General features: G+C 40.1%; 4 protein-coding genes across 4 annotated transcripts; 1 reads left to right on the top strand and 3 right to left on the bottom strand.

Annotated features, from left to right (window-relative positions):
• Positions 1-96: 96 nt before the first annotated feature.
• Positions 97-3,765, bottom strand: sfrp2l (secreted frizzled-related protein 2 like). The gene is made up of 3 exons (XM_069691273.1): positions 3,151-3,765; positions 2,068-2,148; positions 97-1,874 (listed from the first exon to the last, which is right to left on the bottom strand). The coding sequence occupies exons 1-3, from the start codon at positions 3,671-3,673 to the stop codon at positions 1,456-1,458; spliced, it is 1,023 nt and encodes a 340-aa protein (XP_069547374.1). The 5' UTR covers positions 3,674-3,765; the 3' UTR covers positions 97-1,455.
• A 2,894-nt stretch (positions 3,766-6,659) lies between these two features.
• Positions 6,660-11,397, top strand: lamtor1 (late endosomal/lysosomal adaptor, MAPK and MTOR activator 1). Its single transcript, XM_069719665.1, has 5 exons — positions 6,660-6,900; positions 7,966-8,111; positions 8,211-8,288; positions 8,973-9,096; positions 9,421-11,397. The coding sequence occupies exons 1-5, from the start codon at positions 6,859-6,861 to the stop codon at positions 9,511-9,513; spliced, it is 483 nt and encodes a 160-aa protein (XP_069575766.1). The 5' UTR covers positions 6,660-6,858; the 3' UTR covers positions 9,514-11,397.
• On the bottom strand, positions 11,204-14,637 carry lrrc51 (leucine rich repeat containing 51). The gene is made up of 5 exons (XM_069719540.1): positions 14,147-14,637; positions 13,749-13,808; positions 13,103-13,308; positions 12,720-12,868; positions 11,204-11,795 (listed from the first exon to the last, which is right to left on the bottom strand). Exons 2-5 carry the CDS (start codon positions 13,798-13,800, stop codon positions 11,663-11,665), a joined length of 540 nt encoding a protein of 179 aa, XP_069575641.1. The 5' UTR covers positions 13,801-13,808; positions 14,147-14,637; the 3' UTR covers positions 11,204-11,662.
• Positions 14,638-14,658: 21 nt separating this feature from the next.
• Positions 14,659-17,054, bottom strand: LOC138633492 (von Willebrand factor A domain-containing protein 5A-like). Its single transcript, XM_069719784.1, has 4 exons — positions 16,156-17,054; positions 15,197-15,342; positions 14,897-15,020; positions 14,659-14,788 (listed from the first exon to the last, which is right to left on the bottom strand). The coding sequence occupies exons 1-4, from the start codon at positions 16,196-16,198 to the stop codon at positions 14,709-14,711; spliced, it is 393 nt and encodes a 130-aa protein (XP_069575885.1). The 5' UTR covers positions 16,199-17,054; the 3' UTR covers positions 14,659-14,708.
• Position 17,055: the final 1 nt, after the last annotated feature.

Here is a 17,055-nt window from a genome sequence, read left to right as displayed (position 1 = left end):
ACAGGTGCAGAAATGCAGAGAGAATGGTGTGTGTGTGTGTTTTAAGAGACGGTCAGAGACTCTGGATTATGAATAATTCATGTATGACGTGCATGACAGTATATATATCCTGTAATTAATCCCAATTAACAGACAGAGAGATAAAAGCAACAGTACCAATTTTACAGCTGTTGGACATCAATTTTGTCATTTTCTGATGAGATACACATCAAGTTCAGATGTTCAAAATAGGGCCGACACTGTTCAAAAAGGAGCAGAGTGAGACAGCGTGAAACTTGACATTTGATACATCAAGTTAACATCAACAGGTGTGTCTCTCTGTGGTTGTATGGAGTCCAATTTCTCTCTTTACTTTGCCCTGATGGAAAGATCAATAAAAAAACAAATGTATGGAATATTATCGAATGTAACTCAAAACAAAATAATTCTATATTATTTTTTAAATCTAACTTTATTTAAAAAAAACTAATATTCAAAAACAGAGTCGAATCATGTTTTGTACAAATAAATTTAAAATAATATGCAACAAAAGACGAAAACCCAAATCTAAACAATTTGTTGTTCACATGGCATCACATTTCCCATTCTTTCTTTTCAGTGCTCCTCTGCTGTTGACATTATACTTTTTGTTTTCGTCATTCCACATTAAGTGTTTTCTCTCATCAAAATACGACTATGCGATTTTGGTCGCTGTGAAAGAAAATGAAAAACGAAACAAAAAAACCTGCATGTCTATTATATTTATGTTAAAAGACTGATGTGTATGAAACGTTTAGATAGGTAGTGTGAGTATATCATTTATCATTACAGGAACAACAACAATAAAGTTGCTTCATTGCAGATCAGTCCACACCTCTTTTATCAGAACTAAAACTACTCACCTGTTTGATTAATGATGAACTTAATTAATGGGCTACATTATGTCTCTTGTATGTACACTAAAATACACTAATTTTGCTCCAGTTGTAACTACATTGCAACATATATGGCTTTTGTAACCACACCACAACACCACTGCCTGTGTGATATTTACAGAACTATGTGTTAAGTGGTGATCACAGGAAGGTTCTCAAACAGCAGCTCTGTCTTTGGTCATTCACAAAGTAATATACATTCTCTGTAAAATAAAACTTGTTTTTCACTTTATTAAAATTATGCTCTGCTTTACTGGAGGGAACAGAAACAGAAAAAATAAAGACATTTATGGTATACAAAGATTGCATGTATAAGGACGATTTTATTGGCCCTCGATTTTCATCTACACTCAGCTGATTTATTTCGCGTTATTTAAGAATTATTTGCTGTTCATTAAATAGCAGTTGGCTCCTGCCTTGTTTCTTACTCCTTCTTTGGTTACTGTGCTGGATTTTGTGTACATTACTGTAAAGAGTTGCGACATGCAGCACAACCTCAACCTCCTCAATCACAGGGCTGCAGTGGTTGATAACTCGCTGTTTAAAGCTCTGGACAAGGCTGTTTGAGGAGAGCTCTGATGAACTTCTTCAGCTCTTTGTCCCCTCTGTTCCACCTCACCAGTCGAGTCAGCACCAGTCTTCCCTCTTCAGCCTGAGCCAGGGCCAAGTACCATCCACCCTGGGCCCCATTCCCTACCTTTCCACCTTCTTTTGCCTGCTTCTTGTCTATCTGCTCCTCCTCCAGCCCTCTGTCTTTGTTTGTCTCTGCAGAGTCTAAGCCAGGACAAGTACAGGTTCCTCCTTCTTGCAGCCACAAAGCGCTGTGGGCCATGGCGCCTCCAACTTCTTGTGCCCTCTCTGCACCTCCCCCTGCCCACCTCAGGATGCGGCTGCGGGCCACAGGAACCAGCTGACGGTCGCCTCCCACTGTTGACACGCTGCCCAGACGCATTTTAAAAGCTGCAACGGAGACAAAGTGTCATTTCAGGCACATTGTAAAACAACCTCTCTACATCTACGATTAGATCATCTGTTCTCTTTGATCAAGAATGATCTTTTTAAAAAGGTTACTATATGCTGCACTCTGCTGCAGTCACAACAGAAGAGAAGGATGTGTTTGGAACCCACATGATCTCCATTAGTTTATTCTTACCATATGAACTGCGGCAGAAGTTTTCCTGGATGTCAGTCTCCCCCTCAGCAGCCAGACTACAGGCATCACAAATAACACTCCCTGGGGGATGGAAAATAAACTGATTAGAAGAATGCAACTGTCTGCAGAGGTGCTGGAAAACTTCTTTACATGGTGGGAATGTTCTCCTTCAACAGAAACGCCATAAACAGGATAAAATAAAACTTCATTGACGTCAAGAAGGGAAATTACAGCAGCACAGGAAACAGGCCAAAGAGACAGGAAACAGATTTTAAATTAAATAAGACAAATTATACATATTTGATACAATACATACATGACATTAAAAAGTTAAATGCATCATATACCTTGGGACATATGCTGATTATGAACTGTTGATCAGACTAAAAATTTTGAATACCCTAAAATATACATGCAGGGACAATGGCAGTGGTGGAAAAAGTATTCTGACACTTAAATAAAAGTTCCAGTACATCAATGTAAAAATTATGTCATAAGTAAAGTCCTGCATTTAAAGGCAAAAGTGCAGAAGTGTTGTGAGCAAAATGCGCTCACTTAAGACATTATTAGAGTTTTATTGACTTAAGCAACAAAGGGTAAGCAGCAGCATTTTAGTACACTTTCAAGTGGATCTGGTTTAAACTAGTTCTGTAGTTTAGTGCAGTGATTTCCAACCAAGGGGTCACACTATAAATCACAAATGCCATTAGATTAATGAAGTAGGACACACAATATAATATTGTTAAATTGGAAAGTTTTACTTCTACAAGGCAGTTTTATAAGTATAACGGAAGTGTAAGAAGCTTCAATTTAAAAAACGTTGACAATGCAAGAGAAGCTTATTATGTAGCTAAGGCTATTTTAAATGTAACATTAAAGAAGAGTAACTTACTACAGTTAGTCAAATGTGCAGTATTATTTATCAAATTAAGTGGAACAGGAGTAGCCAATAAAGTAGCATAGAACTGAAATACTCAAGTAAACTACGAAACTGTACCAGGACTTCGTAGCCTACTCTACCGACTTAAATCAGCTGTTTTCTAGAAGGTAAAACTTTCGAGACGGACAGATGTGTTCTCCGACCTTTCAGCACCTCCTCGTGCCTGACTTCCTCCGCCGTCCGCCCCTCCTGATCTCCGGTTGCCGGGATGCAGAGCTCGGTTCCGCGTGGGAACCGGCTGCAGTTAAACATCTCGGGCCAGGGGAACCCGAAGGCGCTCATCACGGGCACGCAGCCGTCCCGCACGGCCTCGCACAGGTTCCTGCAGGGGCTGACCGGCCCGCTGAGCTCCGGCATACACACCGGGCCGAACAGCGAGCACAGGAACTTCTTGGTGTCCCGGTGGCACAGCTTGGAGATGAGCGGCAGCCAGGCGGCCGACTGCTGCTGGGCTTCTTTCAGCGAATCGTGGCCGAGCAAGTTGGGGATCCACATGCGCCGGTAGCCGATCCCGTGGCACAGGGACAGAGTGCTCGGCATGGGCTTACACACCGAGCGGACCGAGGAGCTGAAGCCGAGCGACAGCGGCCCGAGCTGGGCAGGAGCCACGGTGTCAGAGGCATGAGAAACTCCAAACAGAAAAAAGCCGAGCAGAAAAGCAGTCATTGTTTTGTTGAGAGTGAATTGAGCTGATGCTCCTCTGCCTGGATTTGACCGGCCTGTCGGTGTAAACGAAGAGGTGTTCAGGGAACAGGGGGTAAATGAGAGGGCAGACGCCTCCCAGTCATCATCATCATCCCAGCCAGCCCACCAGACCGCTGTCTGCCTCCACATGTAGTTTGGCATTCACGTTGTAAACGACAATGTTTGTAGTAGCCTAGAGACACGCAACAGAAAAGGTAAACGGATGCAGTTTAATTAGTAGCGTTTTGCCTTACATAAGTTTTCCAGGCAGACTTCATTATGCAGGCATCAGCAAAGTTGAATAAATAGTTTATGAAAAGACTACATCACGTCAAATAGTCTAATGAGACTGACTATAGGAATATTTAACCTTTTTTTTGTAGTATCAATGTAATATCTTGAGAAAAAAATTGAATGGTGCTACTTGAACCGCAGACGTCCCTGTGATGTCAATATTGAACACTGAATACTTTCAATTTCTTTTCAATGTACTTTGATGTCCAAGAGACATCCACGGTGGACGTTGAAAAAAGACATCTTCAACGTCCAATGTGGATGTCTTTTGGACGTCCATGTTAAAGATGAAAGGACATCTCTTTTCGACGACTATCGTGAATGTCGCTTGAACATCAATGTTGAATGAAAGATGTCTTTTTTTCAATGTCTTTTTAACGTTTGACATTGACGAAGAAAAGACGTAGAAACTTTTCAATGTTCACTTGGACATCAATCTTGTTTCAATGTTCAACCTTCACTTCCAAAGGATTTTGGTAATGAAAGGTAAAAGGTCAAGCTCGATAAGACCTCATGTCCATTTTTATGTGCCTAGTCCATTATTGTCGACGCAATATCGCAAAAGCACCGTGAGAGAACTTCTTTAAATTTGTCACAAACGTTCAGTTTGACTCAAGGATGAACTGATAACTTTTTAGTGGTCAAAGGTGAAAGGTCAGAGTTGCTGTAAGTTCACAACCATTTCCCACTGCGAACGCGATTTCTCAGGAATGCATTGAAGAAATGTCTTCCAATGTGGCACAAACAATTATTGGGACTCAAGGATGACCTGATAAGATTTTGTTGGCCAAGGGACACTGAGTTCACATCTGTTTCCCATTTTGAATGCGATATCTCAGGAATGCCTGCAGGGAATCTCTTCAACTTTGGCACAAACATTCACTTAGACTCAAAGCTAAACTGATTACATTTTGGGAGTTAAGGTCACTGAGTTCAATATCTGTATGTGTCTGGACAGATATGCATGTAAACAACAATTTGAGTGGTTAGTACATCCGCTTTGTGGTACTTTAGTTATTTTTTGTAGAGGTGGTAAAAGGAACTTTAAAGTGTGGATTTTCATTCCTACATTAAAGCCATTTGATTGGTGCTTTCTTTAAACCTTTTTCTTCCCTTTTCAAACGTTGTATATATGCCTATTAAAAAAAAATCTAAATATTTTGTTGTCTCAAAAACATAAATCTGCATAATTTTTAAGCTTTTAGCTTTTGAAAAGCAGAGAACCTTTTCAAAAACCTGAAAATATAAGATTTTCTCGCATTTCGGCAGGCTACACAAACTTAACATATATTTTTGTAAAAGCAGTGAGAATAAAAGTTTGTTTCAATGTATGGAGAGCTTTTACAAAAAAAAAAGAAGCATCGGTATTATGAAATGAGTTACTGGAAATAAGATGTAACTGCAGCGTGTGTGGTACTCTGTCATCACACTCAGCCAGAGGGCATCAGAGACCCTTATATCAGGGAGATTACAACATGTGCACCAACATGTTTCTCCTGTTCTCTTCTCCCGCTGGAATTTGCTTTAGTAGTAGCCTATAAAATTAGGAACAGTTCAAACATAATTAAATATATTTTGCCAGATTTGCTAACCTACTTAAGAGAGAAAAGTCTTGTTCAGGCAGGTCACTGTGTTCTAGTGCAGTGCAGTGTAATGAGGTACTTTTCTAGCTACACATTTCAGAGTAATGCATTTTATAAAATATTGTGGAAGTCAAACAGCAATGTCAGTACCAGCAGTACCAACATCAGTACGAGCTTCTAGCTGGTTAATGCATAATGTAACACACAAACATGACCAAAAGATCCTTCAAGGGGCAAGACTTTGCTCTTGGGTCCTTGTGTGAGCTGTGTATGTTTTTGTGAAACCTCCAAGTTTCCAAGTACTGTCCACACGAGACCTCACGTGGCAGTTTCTTGTCCCGATCCAGAGATAAATTCTATCCCAGGTTTCCTATGTGTCCGTTTCCTTGAGGTAGTCTGACTAGACACAATTTAGCAACTGCATTAGAACAATGCAAACATAACAATAATATTTTATAATAATAGTCTTTAAACAAAAAAAAATCCTCGAGGACTACAAAACAACACCCAAAAAAAAAGAACCAAAAAACACCTTAAAGGATAATATATAAGAAAAAGACCGATGCCGTACTTTTGAGGCTTTACTCCCCTTTGAAAATTTCAAGATAATTGAATTGCCTAAAGCAGTGCAGGGAACCTGCAGTAACCTTTTTGTATATAAAGGAAATTAAATTGTGGTCATTTTTATTTTAATGTGGAACTTACTTTAAGTTGGGTATTTTGTATTTTTTTTTCTCTACTGCTACTCATATTCAATTGTTTACATTCGTTGATTTTTGGCACACATTCATAAATATCCTCAACAACAAATATGCAGGGGAAAAATTAATTACCCACGCCTGTAGCCCTTTAAAAAAAATAAAAAATCTAATATTTATTAATAAGAGGTATAGTCCTACCTTTAAAAGTGATTTAGTTTTACTCATCAATTCAAACGTATTTATTACAACACGATCACTTTCACTCATATTTAATTTATTGATTAATTTCGCGCACGCTTGAAATCTCCCCCCTCCCCTCCCCTCCCCCTCCCCCGTCACGTGACGAGGGCCAGCGTGGCTTCTGAAATTCCGGAAGTAACCGTTATGTCGTTGCACCACGGTCTGCTGTCATGTGATAGCTCGTCCCAGAGGCTGCTGTTGACAGTAGCTTCCTCCCTTTTAGGTGAGGTTAAAGTAAACCCGCGCAGGAGAGAAGTTTTATGTTTGACGGAGAAGAAAAATACGCGGCTCGTTCGTGACAAAGAGCGGGGAAGCCGGGGTTGTGTAGCTTCGCCCCTCGGACGCTGCCATGGGTTGTTGTTACAGCAGCGAGAACGACACTCCGAACCAGGTCGGTAGCTCGTAGCATGCTACGAGCGACAAGTAGATGTTTCATTGAGATGCAAAGTATAATGTGTTATTTTGCGAAGGCGTTTCATGCACAAAATGCACAATATATATCGGGACGTTACCGAGTGGTCGTTTTTAAAAAATTTATCAGATAATGGTGTGACACCTAAAACCAGCCGTAGCTTTCGGGACAGGCCTGGCTCCGGGCAGCTTTCCTTTTTTTATTTTAATTTTATTTTTTTTAAGTTCGCACAAATCATAAAACGGGTAAAAGATGAGCTTTAAAAGTCTGAAGGCAAGGAAACGCGTTTCAAAGAAAGTTTTCTGTGCGGTAAAATATCTGCAGGCGCTTTTAACGATTATCACGACCCAGTCATTTACCTCTTAGTTGTATTCTTCCTTCAAACAAATAATAGTTTGAAAGCGGATCATTTGTCACCTGCGAATGTTTGAGATCTCTATTATGACCTCAGCAGGTGTGCCAACAACAAAAGTGATTGATACCCCGGACACCACGTGTTTTATGTCACATGACCCTCATCTTTCCCAGCTATTTTTAGTTTAAGGAAACAAAGTTCAGTTCTGCCTTCGTCTTGGTTGTCTGTCCTCAATCTAGCAACAGGAGTCGGGATCAATATTTTCCCTCTCTGGATATATTATTCTGGAAACACATCGTCTTGGTCGTAAAATGAGCATCAGAAGGATTTTAACGTGTCAATGTTAAGTGTTTTGTTGTTGAGAAATGCTCTGCTGTAGTTGCGGAGCTGATACTTCTCTTAAGCTTCTAGTTTTTTTTTTTAAATATTGTAACATAATGTTGTCATTTCTTGTATCAAATGGAAAAAAAACAAACACTTTTGTTGAGTTACATAATGCTTCATCACTTCATTTAATAGCCTCAATTACCATGAACTGTTCTAATCAATATCTTATTTAAGTAAATAAAAAAATATGGTACAATTTAGCACTTATTTCTGCTGTATTTTAATTGCTGCACAACTGGAAAATAAGTTTCCAAAATGACACGAGCTTATCAGTTGATTATATTGGGCTCTGCCTGCTGTAGGACCCTGATGAGATTAAGCCGCTGATCCCCCACCCAAACCCCGTCAGCAAGCCTCCAAATGGGACTGACTGGATCACTACCAACGTGTCCTCAGCACGGACAGATGAACAAGCCCTCCTCACATCCATCCTGACAAAAACAGCACAGTAAGGAAACTCCTTCACGTGACACAAGACCCGTCAGATTCAGCATGCATCTCCTTAAAACAACGCCATTATTCATGCGCAATCTTTTCTCCGTTTCAGGAACATCATCGATGTCTCGGCAGCTGACTCCGTCATGATGGAGCAGCACGAGTACATGGACAAAGCTCGGCAATACAGGTATGTCGGTGAGCGGTTGTGCATTTGTCGTGAAACGATGCTGCTTTTTGGGTTTAGTTGCATGGAAATGATGCGGATCACTGTTTGGACAATGGCTGGCTTTTAAAATGAGATGGAAAAAGTTTGTATTTCTCTTATCTGAAGATTATTAAGCAGCTGAATCATAGGTAGCATATAAAACCGTAAATTATAATAATGAAAGTAATATTGTAATTAATAAGATGTTGAGCTTGAAATCCTGCTGTTCAGTGTTTTGTGTTGTCTGGTTATGTCTCACGAATTTAAACCTTGTTGGGGGGAAAAAAAGAAGAAGTGAATTAAGCTCCTGAGATTCTGTTGATGGTGGGAAAAATAAAACTGTAAACATGAATTTCTTCACCCACCCAGAGGCTGGAGGAAGTGGTGAGGGAAATAATTTAACCAGAACATTGCAACAGCTTAGCGTTTCCCCTTTTAAATCGCAACCTAAACCTTAGCTGCAGTGACACCTAGTGGTAGTTGGAGGATCTCCACTAACCAGAGCAGCTGCGGTATGTTTAGACTAAAATCCAGGTGCAGGGAAAGCGGCTTGTTCTCACAGCCGTCTGATTTAAGAGACAAGTTGGTGAGTTGAACTCTGAACTGCTGCACAGCTGATGACAAGGCAACAGCACCGTTAAGCTATTTTTGTTGTTGTTGTTGCAGTACAAAGCTGGCTGTGTTGAGCACCAGTCTGCCCCTAAAGAAAGCCCTCACTCTGCCCTCCCTCACCAGCCAGCCCCACCAAGTGCTTGCGAGTGATTTGGTGCCATACTCGGATATACAGCAGGTAATCACGCACGTATACATAAACACGCACACACAGAGATTATATGTTGACACGCGTTTCCTGCGTGTGCATCGCTTCACGTCATACGTTTTTTTTTTCCTTGTTGGGTACGTTTCATATCAGACACACTTTTGGAAATATTATGCAACACGTTGGGCTGCGTGGTATTTCAGTGTGTGGCTTAAAATAGATCTGAACGACACCCAATGCTTTCCTGTTCCTGTCGTTGGGCACCTAATTAAACGAGCGTACACAGCGGACCAGTCTTGTTTCACTTATTTTTTTTTCACTATCTAATAACTATATCTTCTCTTTTCTTCGCAGGTGTCCAAGATAGCAGCTTACGCTTACAGTGCAATCTCTCAAATCAAAGTGGATGCTAAAGAAGATCTGGTGGTCCAGTTTGCCATTCCCTGATTCTGCGACTCTGGCCTGCATATTGTTCCTCTGATCCCACCCCCTCTGTTTCACTCCTGCATCCTCAACCTCCAGCCCACCCTTTATTAAACACATTTTGGTCCTTGTGCTTCTTAGCTACGCCTCTAACTGCTACAAAGACAGACACCATGCGGGGTTTCACCCTTTGGCTGTCCTATAGTGTAATCAATTATGGGTCAGTGACAAGTTGTCAAATGGGAAATGGAAGTTGGTTCACTGTAGATGGGTATGATCTCATACTTAGAACAACAAGGCCTTCTCTGAGCGTAATGCCCGGATCGCCGGCTGTGGAAAACTCATCATTCAGCCTTTTAGGATGCTCTCCCTACTGTTTATAAAGGTTTTAAATCCGTCACAGTATCTTTATTTTGTCAGAAAACCAAGCCTGTACACTCGGGCAAGGCTAACTTCACAGCCTGCTGATCCCCAAAGGCACGGAAGAATGTACAGTGTAATCACCTGGGACAGAGCTGTAGGATTTTTGGCACACGGCATTGGTTTATATGTTTGAAATAGTCTCCACTGGAAAAGGAGACATTAGGAATCTCTGTTTCGTGGGGTAATAGAAATCATCTCAGCACAGTTGTCACCAACTAAAAAAAAATTTGTCACAGGTGTAACTGCATTGGTTGAATGTTTTAGCCATTGACCAGAGCAAAGAAAAACTTGCAACATGGCTTGCCGTTTGGACTTCACGTCTTTAACTCTGCTCTATATTCACCCTTTCTTCTGTGTTTTTCCTTGAGCAGCAAAAACTTTGGAAAAACTGGAACCCAAAAAGTTGAATCTGTTTTCTTCTCGAGATTAAGATGTCATTATGTTTTGGATGGTTGTAACAGCGTAGTACTGATGTATGCTGAGACTCTGGTGTCACTCGTGTTTAAAAATTGAAGCAATGAAACTGGTTGGATTAGTAATTTAGCCATCCAGCGTGTAGTCAGTTATTCCAGTTGAGGCCAAATCCCGGGTGACCTGTCCGTGGCTGGTGTCCACTGGGGGGTGAGGATGCAAACACAAACACAGGTGGGCCTCTAATGTCCCTTGGGAGTGGGAAACATTGGAGCTTTCCTGGGCACAAATTCTTGAGTTTACAGACAGCGCTGTGTCCTCTTGCCGTTTTCTGGCTCTAAAGAATGAGCTGTCAGACTCTTTAAATCAAGAACTTCACATATTTAACAGCAGCGGAGGCATTTGGACATGAAGGCGGTGGACGTGTGGAGGATGCAGGGACAGATGTTGTGTATTCATGCCTTTGTACAGAATTTTCTGATTGAATATAAAAACAGATGATGGATTGTATGAAGTTCCTCTTTTTGTGAAGAGGTCCTCGGTCTGGATTGGCTAAGATCTTGTGGTGATCAGAGTTTTTATGAAACACAAGAACACTTTTAAGGTCTGCGTTTGTTAGCTTTCAAACGAAGCTTTTCGTTGCAGATTGTAATATGATTGAGTTGTTCATATTAATCCGAAACTAACCACTGTAGCAGTGAGAGGGAGCGTCAACGATCCATGTACCACGGCAGATAAAAATGATCCGAGACCTTTTTGTGATTATTTATTTGTGTTTTTTAAAATGTATATTTGCTCTTCGGGGGAGAGCACACGACTATGCGTGGGCAGAGAGCAGGGTGAGCTGCTCTCGAGTCTCTAAAGGGATGATCTGCAAGGCTGTGATTACTTCAACTGCGCAACTGATTTGAGCTTTTTGCAATGGGTTCTTGGCATTTTTTTCATCTGTTTTGTTTGTTACTCAAATGTGTAATACTACCTGAAATATGTTTGTGATATCTTAGGCTAGTACCAAAAAGTTTTAATTCTGTTTTGTTTTTTGGTTTAATCAGTTCATTAAAGACTTTCAACAAAGCCATCACGTCTTAGTAAATGAATATTGACCTCCACCATGCTCATATCTGAGGAGTTGCCTCGGTAATGCTGCAGACGGCCATTAACAGCAACAACCTTGCAACTTTGTTATAAAAAGATCACCAGTAAAACAAAAAACAAAACATGAAACATCTCAAAAACCACACCAATATCAGAAGCACTCTGCCATTTGCATCCTTATCACGTTTTAGCAATTCATTAGCTATGTTTTGGAGAGAGAAATGAAGAAGAGAAGAGCGAGCCGTCACTGGAGAGTCTCCTTGCTGCTTCTGCTGCGGTTGTTGTGCTGCCAGATATTTGCCAACTCTCGCTCCTGCCGTGTCACAGCACTGAAGTCCATCGTCTTTAACTGAGGCAAAACAGAAATCACACGATTCCTGGACACAGAAAGACACACGCTACCTGGTTTATGAACATATTGTATGCATCTATATGGGAAAAATGACCTGTACCTACGCAAACTCAATTAAACGTACACTGGACTCAAGAGTAGAAGAAAGGTTTCATTCAAGTCCCTTTATTGGTCTCGGCTGACTGCTGAACCTCCAACCTTATTAACAGTACAGCTCAATCACAATGAAACCTGCAGCCAGCCTCATGTGCAAATTACCACAAGCATTAATTACGGTGGGGAACCAATCACAGAGGATTGGTGTATAGCTGCAATCACAGCATTGTAAGATGGTGACAGATGTAGTCTTAGGTCTCCTTATCAGTTCATGGATGGGCATTCCCTCTTGACATAAATGCTCCCCAATCTTCTGGTCTTTTTAATTCATTGTAATTCAAGAGGTTAATTAAAAGTAGATCTGATCTATATGTCACTGGTGCTACACATATATGCTGCACTGACTGACTGATAGTTTTTGTTTTGTTTGTTTTTTACCAGCGACACCTCTTTCTGCACCCCACCGTGCATGCGTGCGGTGGGAACCAGTGTTGCTATGCAGACTAGGATCTGTAATATGAACTTGATCTGCATTTCAGCACCTGTTGCAGTGTTATGCAGCTACATGCTTGCCAAGATTCGTGTCTCACATACACACTCATGTTATAATTGCACTCTTGCAGAGTAAATCCCTCAGTACACACGTCTCAGTGTATGAGGTGCTGACTGGTTCTGTTCACAGAAACCTACCAGCTGCTGTGGATTAATTCTGGATGCTCTGTAATGTTCAGTTCTTATACAGAACCATAAAACGATGACTGCAAATCAACAGTATGTCACTTTGTTAACTTATTACAGCTCAGCAGGATGTGTGTGTTGAGAGTAAATTTGTTAAAGTTAAGAAAGTCTTCACCTGTAAGCCTTGTTGGTTTCTATGACATTTCCATGTAGAGTGATGGACTGTAGATGTGGCAGCTTTCCCAACCGGTCCACCTCTGACAGAACACAAATGCTGTTGCCGTGAAGATATAACACACGTAGGTCACGCAGCTCACACAACACCTGGAACACACATACACAAATTACAGATGTACTGTGACACATATTTTATCTGACAAGAATAAAACGATATACTGATGCCCAAATAGACATATTTCTTTATAACGGATTTTTTTTTTATGAGCCAACTAACACTAAACAGTTATTTATACTTTATGTGTGAGATTCGGAGAGAGTCGGAGACGACTAAAAAAAAACTGAGCAAGAAAACACACAAGCCAGGCAGGGGGAACTCACTTGGTCTATGTGAATGATTTTGTTGAATGAAAGATCCAGCCACGTGAGACTTGATGGCTCAGCCAGGAAGTGGTTGACAGTCCTCTGCAGGTCATGAAGGTCTGTGATGTTGTTGTTACTGAGACGCAGAGAGTGACTTCGGCATTTATTCTCTGAATTTCTCTTTAAAGGCCGCAGACCCCTGGTGGGTTCCTTTGTCCATGCATCTGAAACCGCACAATTCTCTTAAAAAATACACTGAATATGAAGTGAATATTAAGCACTGGCTTGTTGATTTGTTTGATTTTGTGCAATGTTGTATTCATGGTGGCCTGTTTCAAGGGCATCTATTGATTGATTTATAAAAGTGGATGCATTACGCGCACAAAAATAGAGAAATTAGTTTGAGCTGTTACACGTTCGTTTGATAAATCAAATCTATACACATACGTACAATGAAAATCTTTTCCAAAGTTTAAAAACTTCTAATTATTTTTCTTTTACCAGGAAGCTTCACTGAGATCTAAATCTTTTTTTTTTTTTTTTTTTTTTTTTTACAAGAGAAACTTTGCAAACAAACTCACAGCATGTTGAAATGTAACATAAATAACACATACACTGTAAATTAGGACAGACTGAAAATCTTTAGAGACAGATAGTAGCCTACCTGTCAGACTGGTGATGTTTTTAAAAGATAGGTCCACTGGAGGTCCAGCCATCGTCTCACCTGCAACATGGGATGTTGTGGTGAATTAATGAGTCGACTTGGCCGATGATCAACAAATTTGTGTAATTTAATAAGAGCACAACATGCACGCGCAAGAAAAAGTACGTTTACGGGAACGTGCTAAAAAGATTATTCAAAATGTCTCGTTTCCGACCACCTCAATGTGTTACTCAGATATTATCAGGTCAATTTGATGTCGATATTTTCCCAATTGAAAGCTCTGTGAAATGGCAAGCAGCCTGTTTTGCAGTGCTCTCTCTCTCTCCACGTAAACTTATCTTATTGACGATACGCTTGATGAATTGACCGATGGCGCAGCCGGACTTTCACATACTTACCCTAAATCTAGTAAAACTTATGACAGCCGCTTCCCTGAACGTTGCAGCAGTCTGTCGACTCTGTAAAAACCCTTCTACAAACATGTGATAAAACTCCTCTCGGTTTTGCTGAACAGGAAGCTGTGGAGAGACAACAGACCGTTTCTAAGGAAACGAACAGGTGCATTATGGGAGTTATTTTGTTGTTTGTCTAGATTGTGATTCGGATCCAGGATTCCAGTCAAATCATATGATGTGGTATTGGATAATTAAAATAAATGTGTGTGTGTGTGTGTTCTCTCAATTGCTAGAAAACGTGTTAACACCACAGACTGTATATAGACACAGTAACACATTCAAAATCAATAATATCAATTTTCAAATGGTGTTTATATGTTCAAATTAAACGTCGTGACACGCTCATTTTAAATGTGTTAACACAGACAAAACAATAACACAGTTAATGGACTTCTTGATATGTTAACATATATTAAAGTATCCCCTTTGAATAATGTAACGCAGATAAAGAGCAGATCTGCTTGTGTCGACCAATCCTGAAAGTGAAACCATTTTAATAAAGACCTCAGAGCCCCAGGACATCTTTCTGCATGCTGCAGCCCAACAGTGCATTTCCTGCTTCCACACACTCTGTCAGACATGGTGCTGAAAAAACAACAACAACAACAACAACAACAAGGCATCAGATTAGCATTAATACTGATGAAGTGATTGTAGAAACAGCAGTTTAGTACTTATTACTGTGGTTACTACCATTCTGAGAGCGGAGCCATGAGGCAGCCTTCATAGCCAGCAGCTCCCACTCTTCTTTTGCATCCTTCTTGAAACCATGAAGCCAGATCAGAGCCAGAACGGTGGCCCACACGTCACTGTTGACCTGATTTACCAAATCAGCAGAAACAATATTATATGCTAAAGAAAGTAAGATAACATGCACACTCTCAAGTTAACTGGTCAGTTTTTGAATGTGTGCCATTATTTTAAACCATGTCATGAAATGTGTTTTAAAATAACTTTTTAACGTCTTATCTATTATCTTTGACGAGAACCCACCGGTGCAGGCTTTGACTTGTCCACCTCCTCGCTGGTCTTCCCCAGTGCAGCAGACAGAGCTGGATCCAGCAGCCAGCAGCCAGACGCCTGCTGGAGGGACACCAGCTGCAGCAAAGGGTCTCTGGGCGGCTGTTTGGGCATCACGGCTTCAGCACACATCAAATAAAGAAAAAAAAAAAAAAGGAAAATGTTTTACAGTCATTTTTGAAAGTATATTTGGATGATTTGATGCAAATATGGAGGTAAAATGTAGATGAGACATTTCAAGCATTGAACAGTTTTCAGAGAAAATAAATCAAGAACAAAGATGAAGTAATCTTTGTGGGTTATTTGTGGGTTTGTAGCATTTTGTTTCTACACACATTTGTCTGTCTTTAGTTTGTAAGGCGACGTGCAGCTGAGGATCATGACGTTAATTTAGAAGGAATTTGCTCATAAACTTAAGTGCTAGACAAAATCAATTGACCTCATTTTAGATTATTTTGAATCTTCATGGACTCACTCAGGTCTCTGATGATTGTATCTTTACAATACTGCCTCTCTGTCACAATAAAATACCAGTCTACCTGCTGCTGAACAAAGTCATACATACAGTATATTGTAACACTGGATGTAATGTAGAGCATCAGAAGTGGGATTTGGGTAAGCAGGGGATTTTTTTTTTGTAGCATATGGCGGACAAAAAAAATCAAAACACAGTTGTCCCATCTCTGTGCATGCAGCTACTCATAATCAGAATTATTTTAGAAAACATAATGACTGAACTTTGTTAATTCAGGAAACGTTTATGTCAGTGACTACTGAGGCAAACCAGGAAAAAAAACATCTCCTGCTATTCATATTAGTTTTCACATTAAAGCTGCCAATCTGTTAAATATCAATGGTGCCCATTTCTTTATAGAAAACGCTTTATAGAAAAGACACATATGGTTTCCAATCCCATTTAGTTTTTTACTTACGTGGAACATCACAGGCCATTTGTAGTTGGGCGTACACTAACATTTCATAATAAAAAAAAGAAAAAAAGATGAGGTTAAAGTATCTTTTCGAATTAGTAAACAAACACAGTTTCCTCCCTTGCTGCTCTTGGCTGTATGTCACCGATGCAACATGCAGTATTTAGTGTTGTTTCCTCTGTGTTTATCCATTGACTTTCTTTTTATAGAAATGCATGGACTTTTGTCTCTCTGCCATTCAGCTTTATACTTACTCATTACAGGTGCAGAACACATCCTCAGATTCCTGCTTTTACCTAGCATGAGGTCAAGACATGAGAATGATTAAATTCATAATATCAACGGAACTACTGGCGTCTAATGTTATTACAACGACTCACAACTCATTACAAGGAGTGTAAAAGTTACTTAAAAATATTTTTTTCACTACTGAGGCAAACCAGGTTAAGAATATCTCCTACTATACATACTGTGTTTCACATTGAAGCTGTAAATCAATTAAATAGCAATGGCGACACATAAATGTTATTTGTTCAGTGTTTGCACCCATTTACACCCATGTACTCTCTTTATACTAAACACAGAGATGGTTTCCAATCCTGATAAGTTATTTTACTTACTTGGAGCAGCACAGGCACTGGCAAGTGAGGCGCAGAAGGAAAGCGCAAGCACTTCATGATTTGAAAAATAGAAAAAAAAAGTTGAGGTCAAGACATTATATTAGAAAATAAAATACTTCTGATTTCCGAGCTTGTTACCATGATCAAGGCTGTTAAAACATCCTACCAATCTACAATTTAAACGCAATAACAACAGTAATTTCTAAATTATTAATTTTTTTTAAATGTTAAAGTGCTAAACTTTTGTGCTTCTCTGCCCGTTACTCTCATTGATGCTCAGCTG

The sequence above is a fragment of the Brachyistius frenatus genome, unplaced genomic scaffold, assembly GCF_029030835.1.
Source record: "Brachyistius frenatus isolate BFR_SWC_R1_liver_20210118 unplaced genomic scaffold, ASM2903083v1 Contig_1, whole genome shotgun sequence".
NCBI classification, from domain to species: Eukaryota; Metazoa; Chordata; class Actinopteri; family Embiotocidae; genus Brachyistius; species Brachyistius frenatus.
This window is presented reverse-complemented; position numbering and strand designations above follow the sequence as displayed.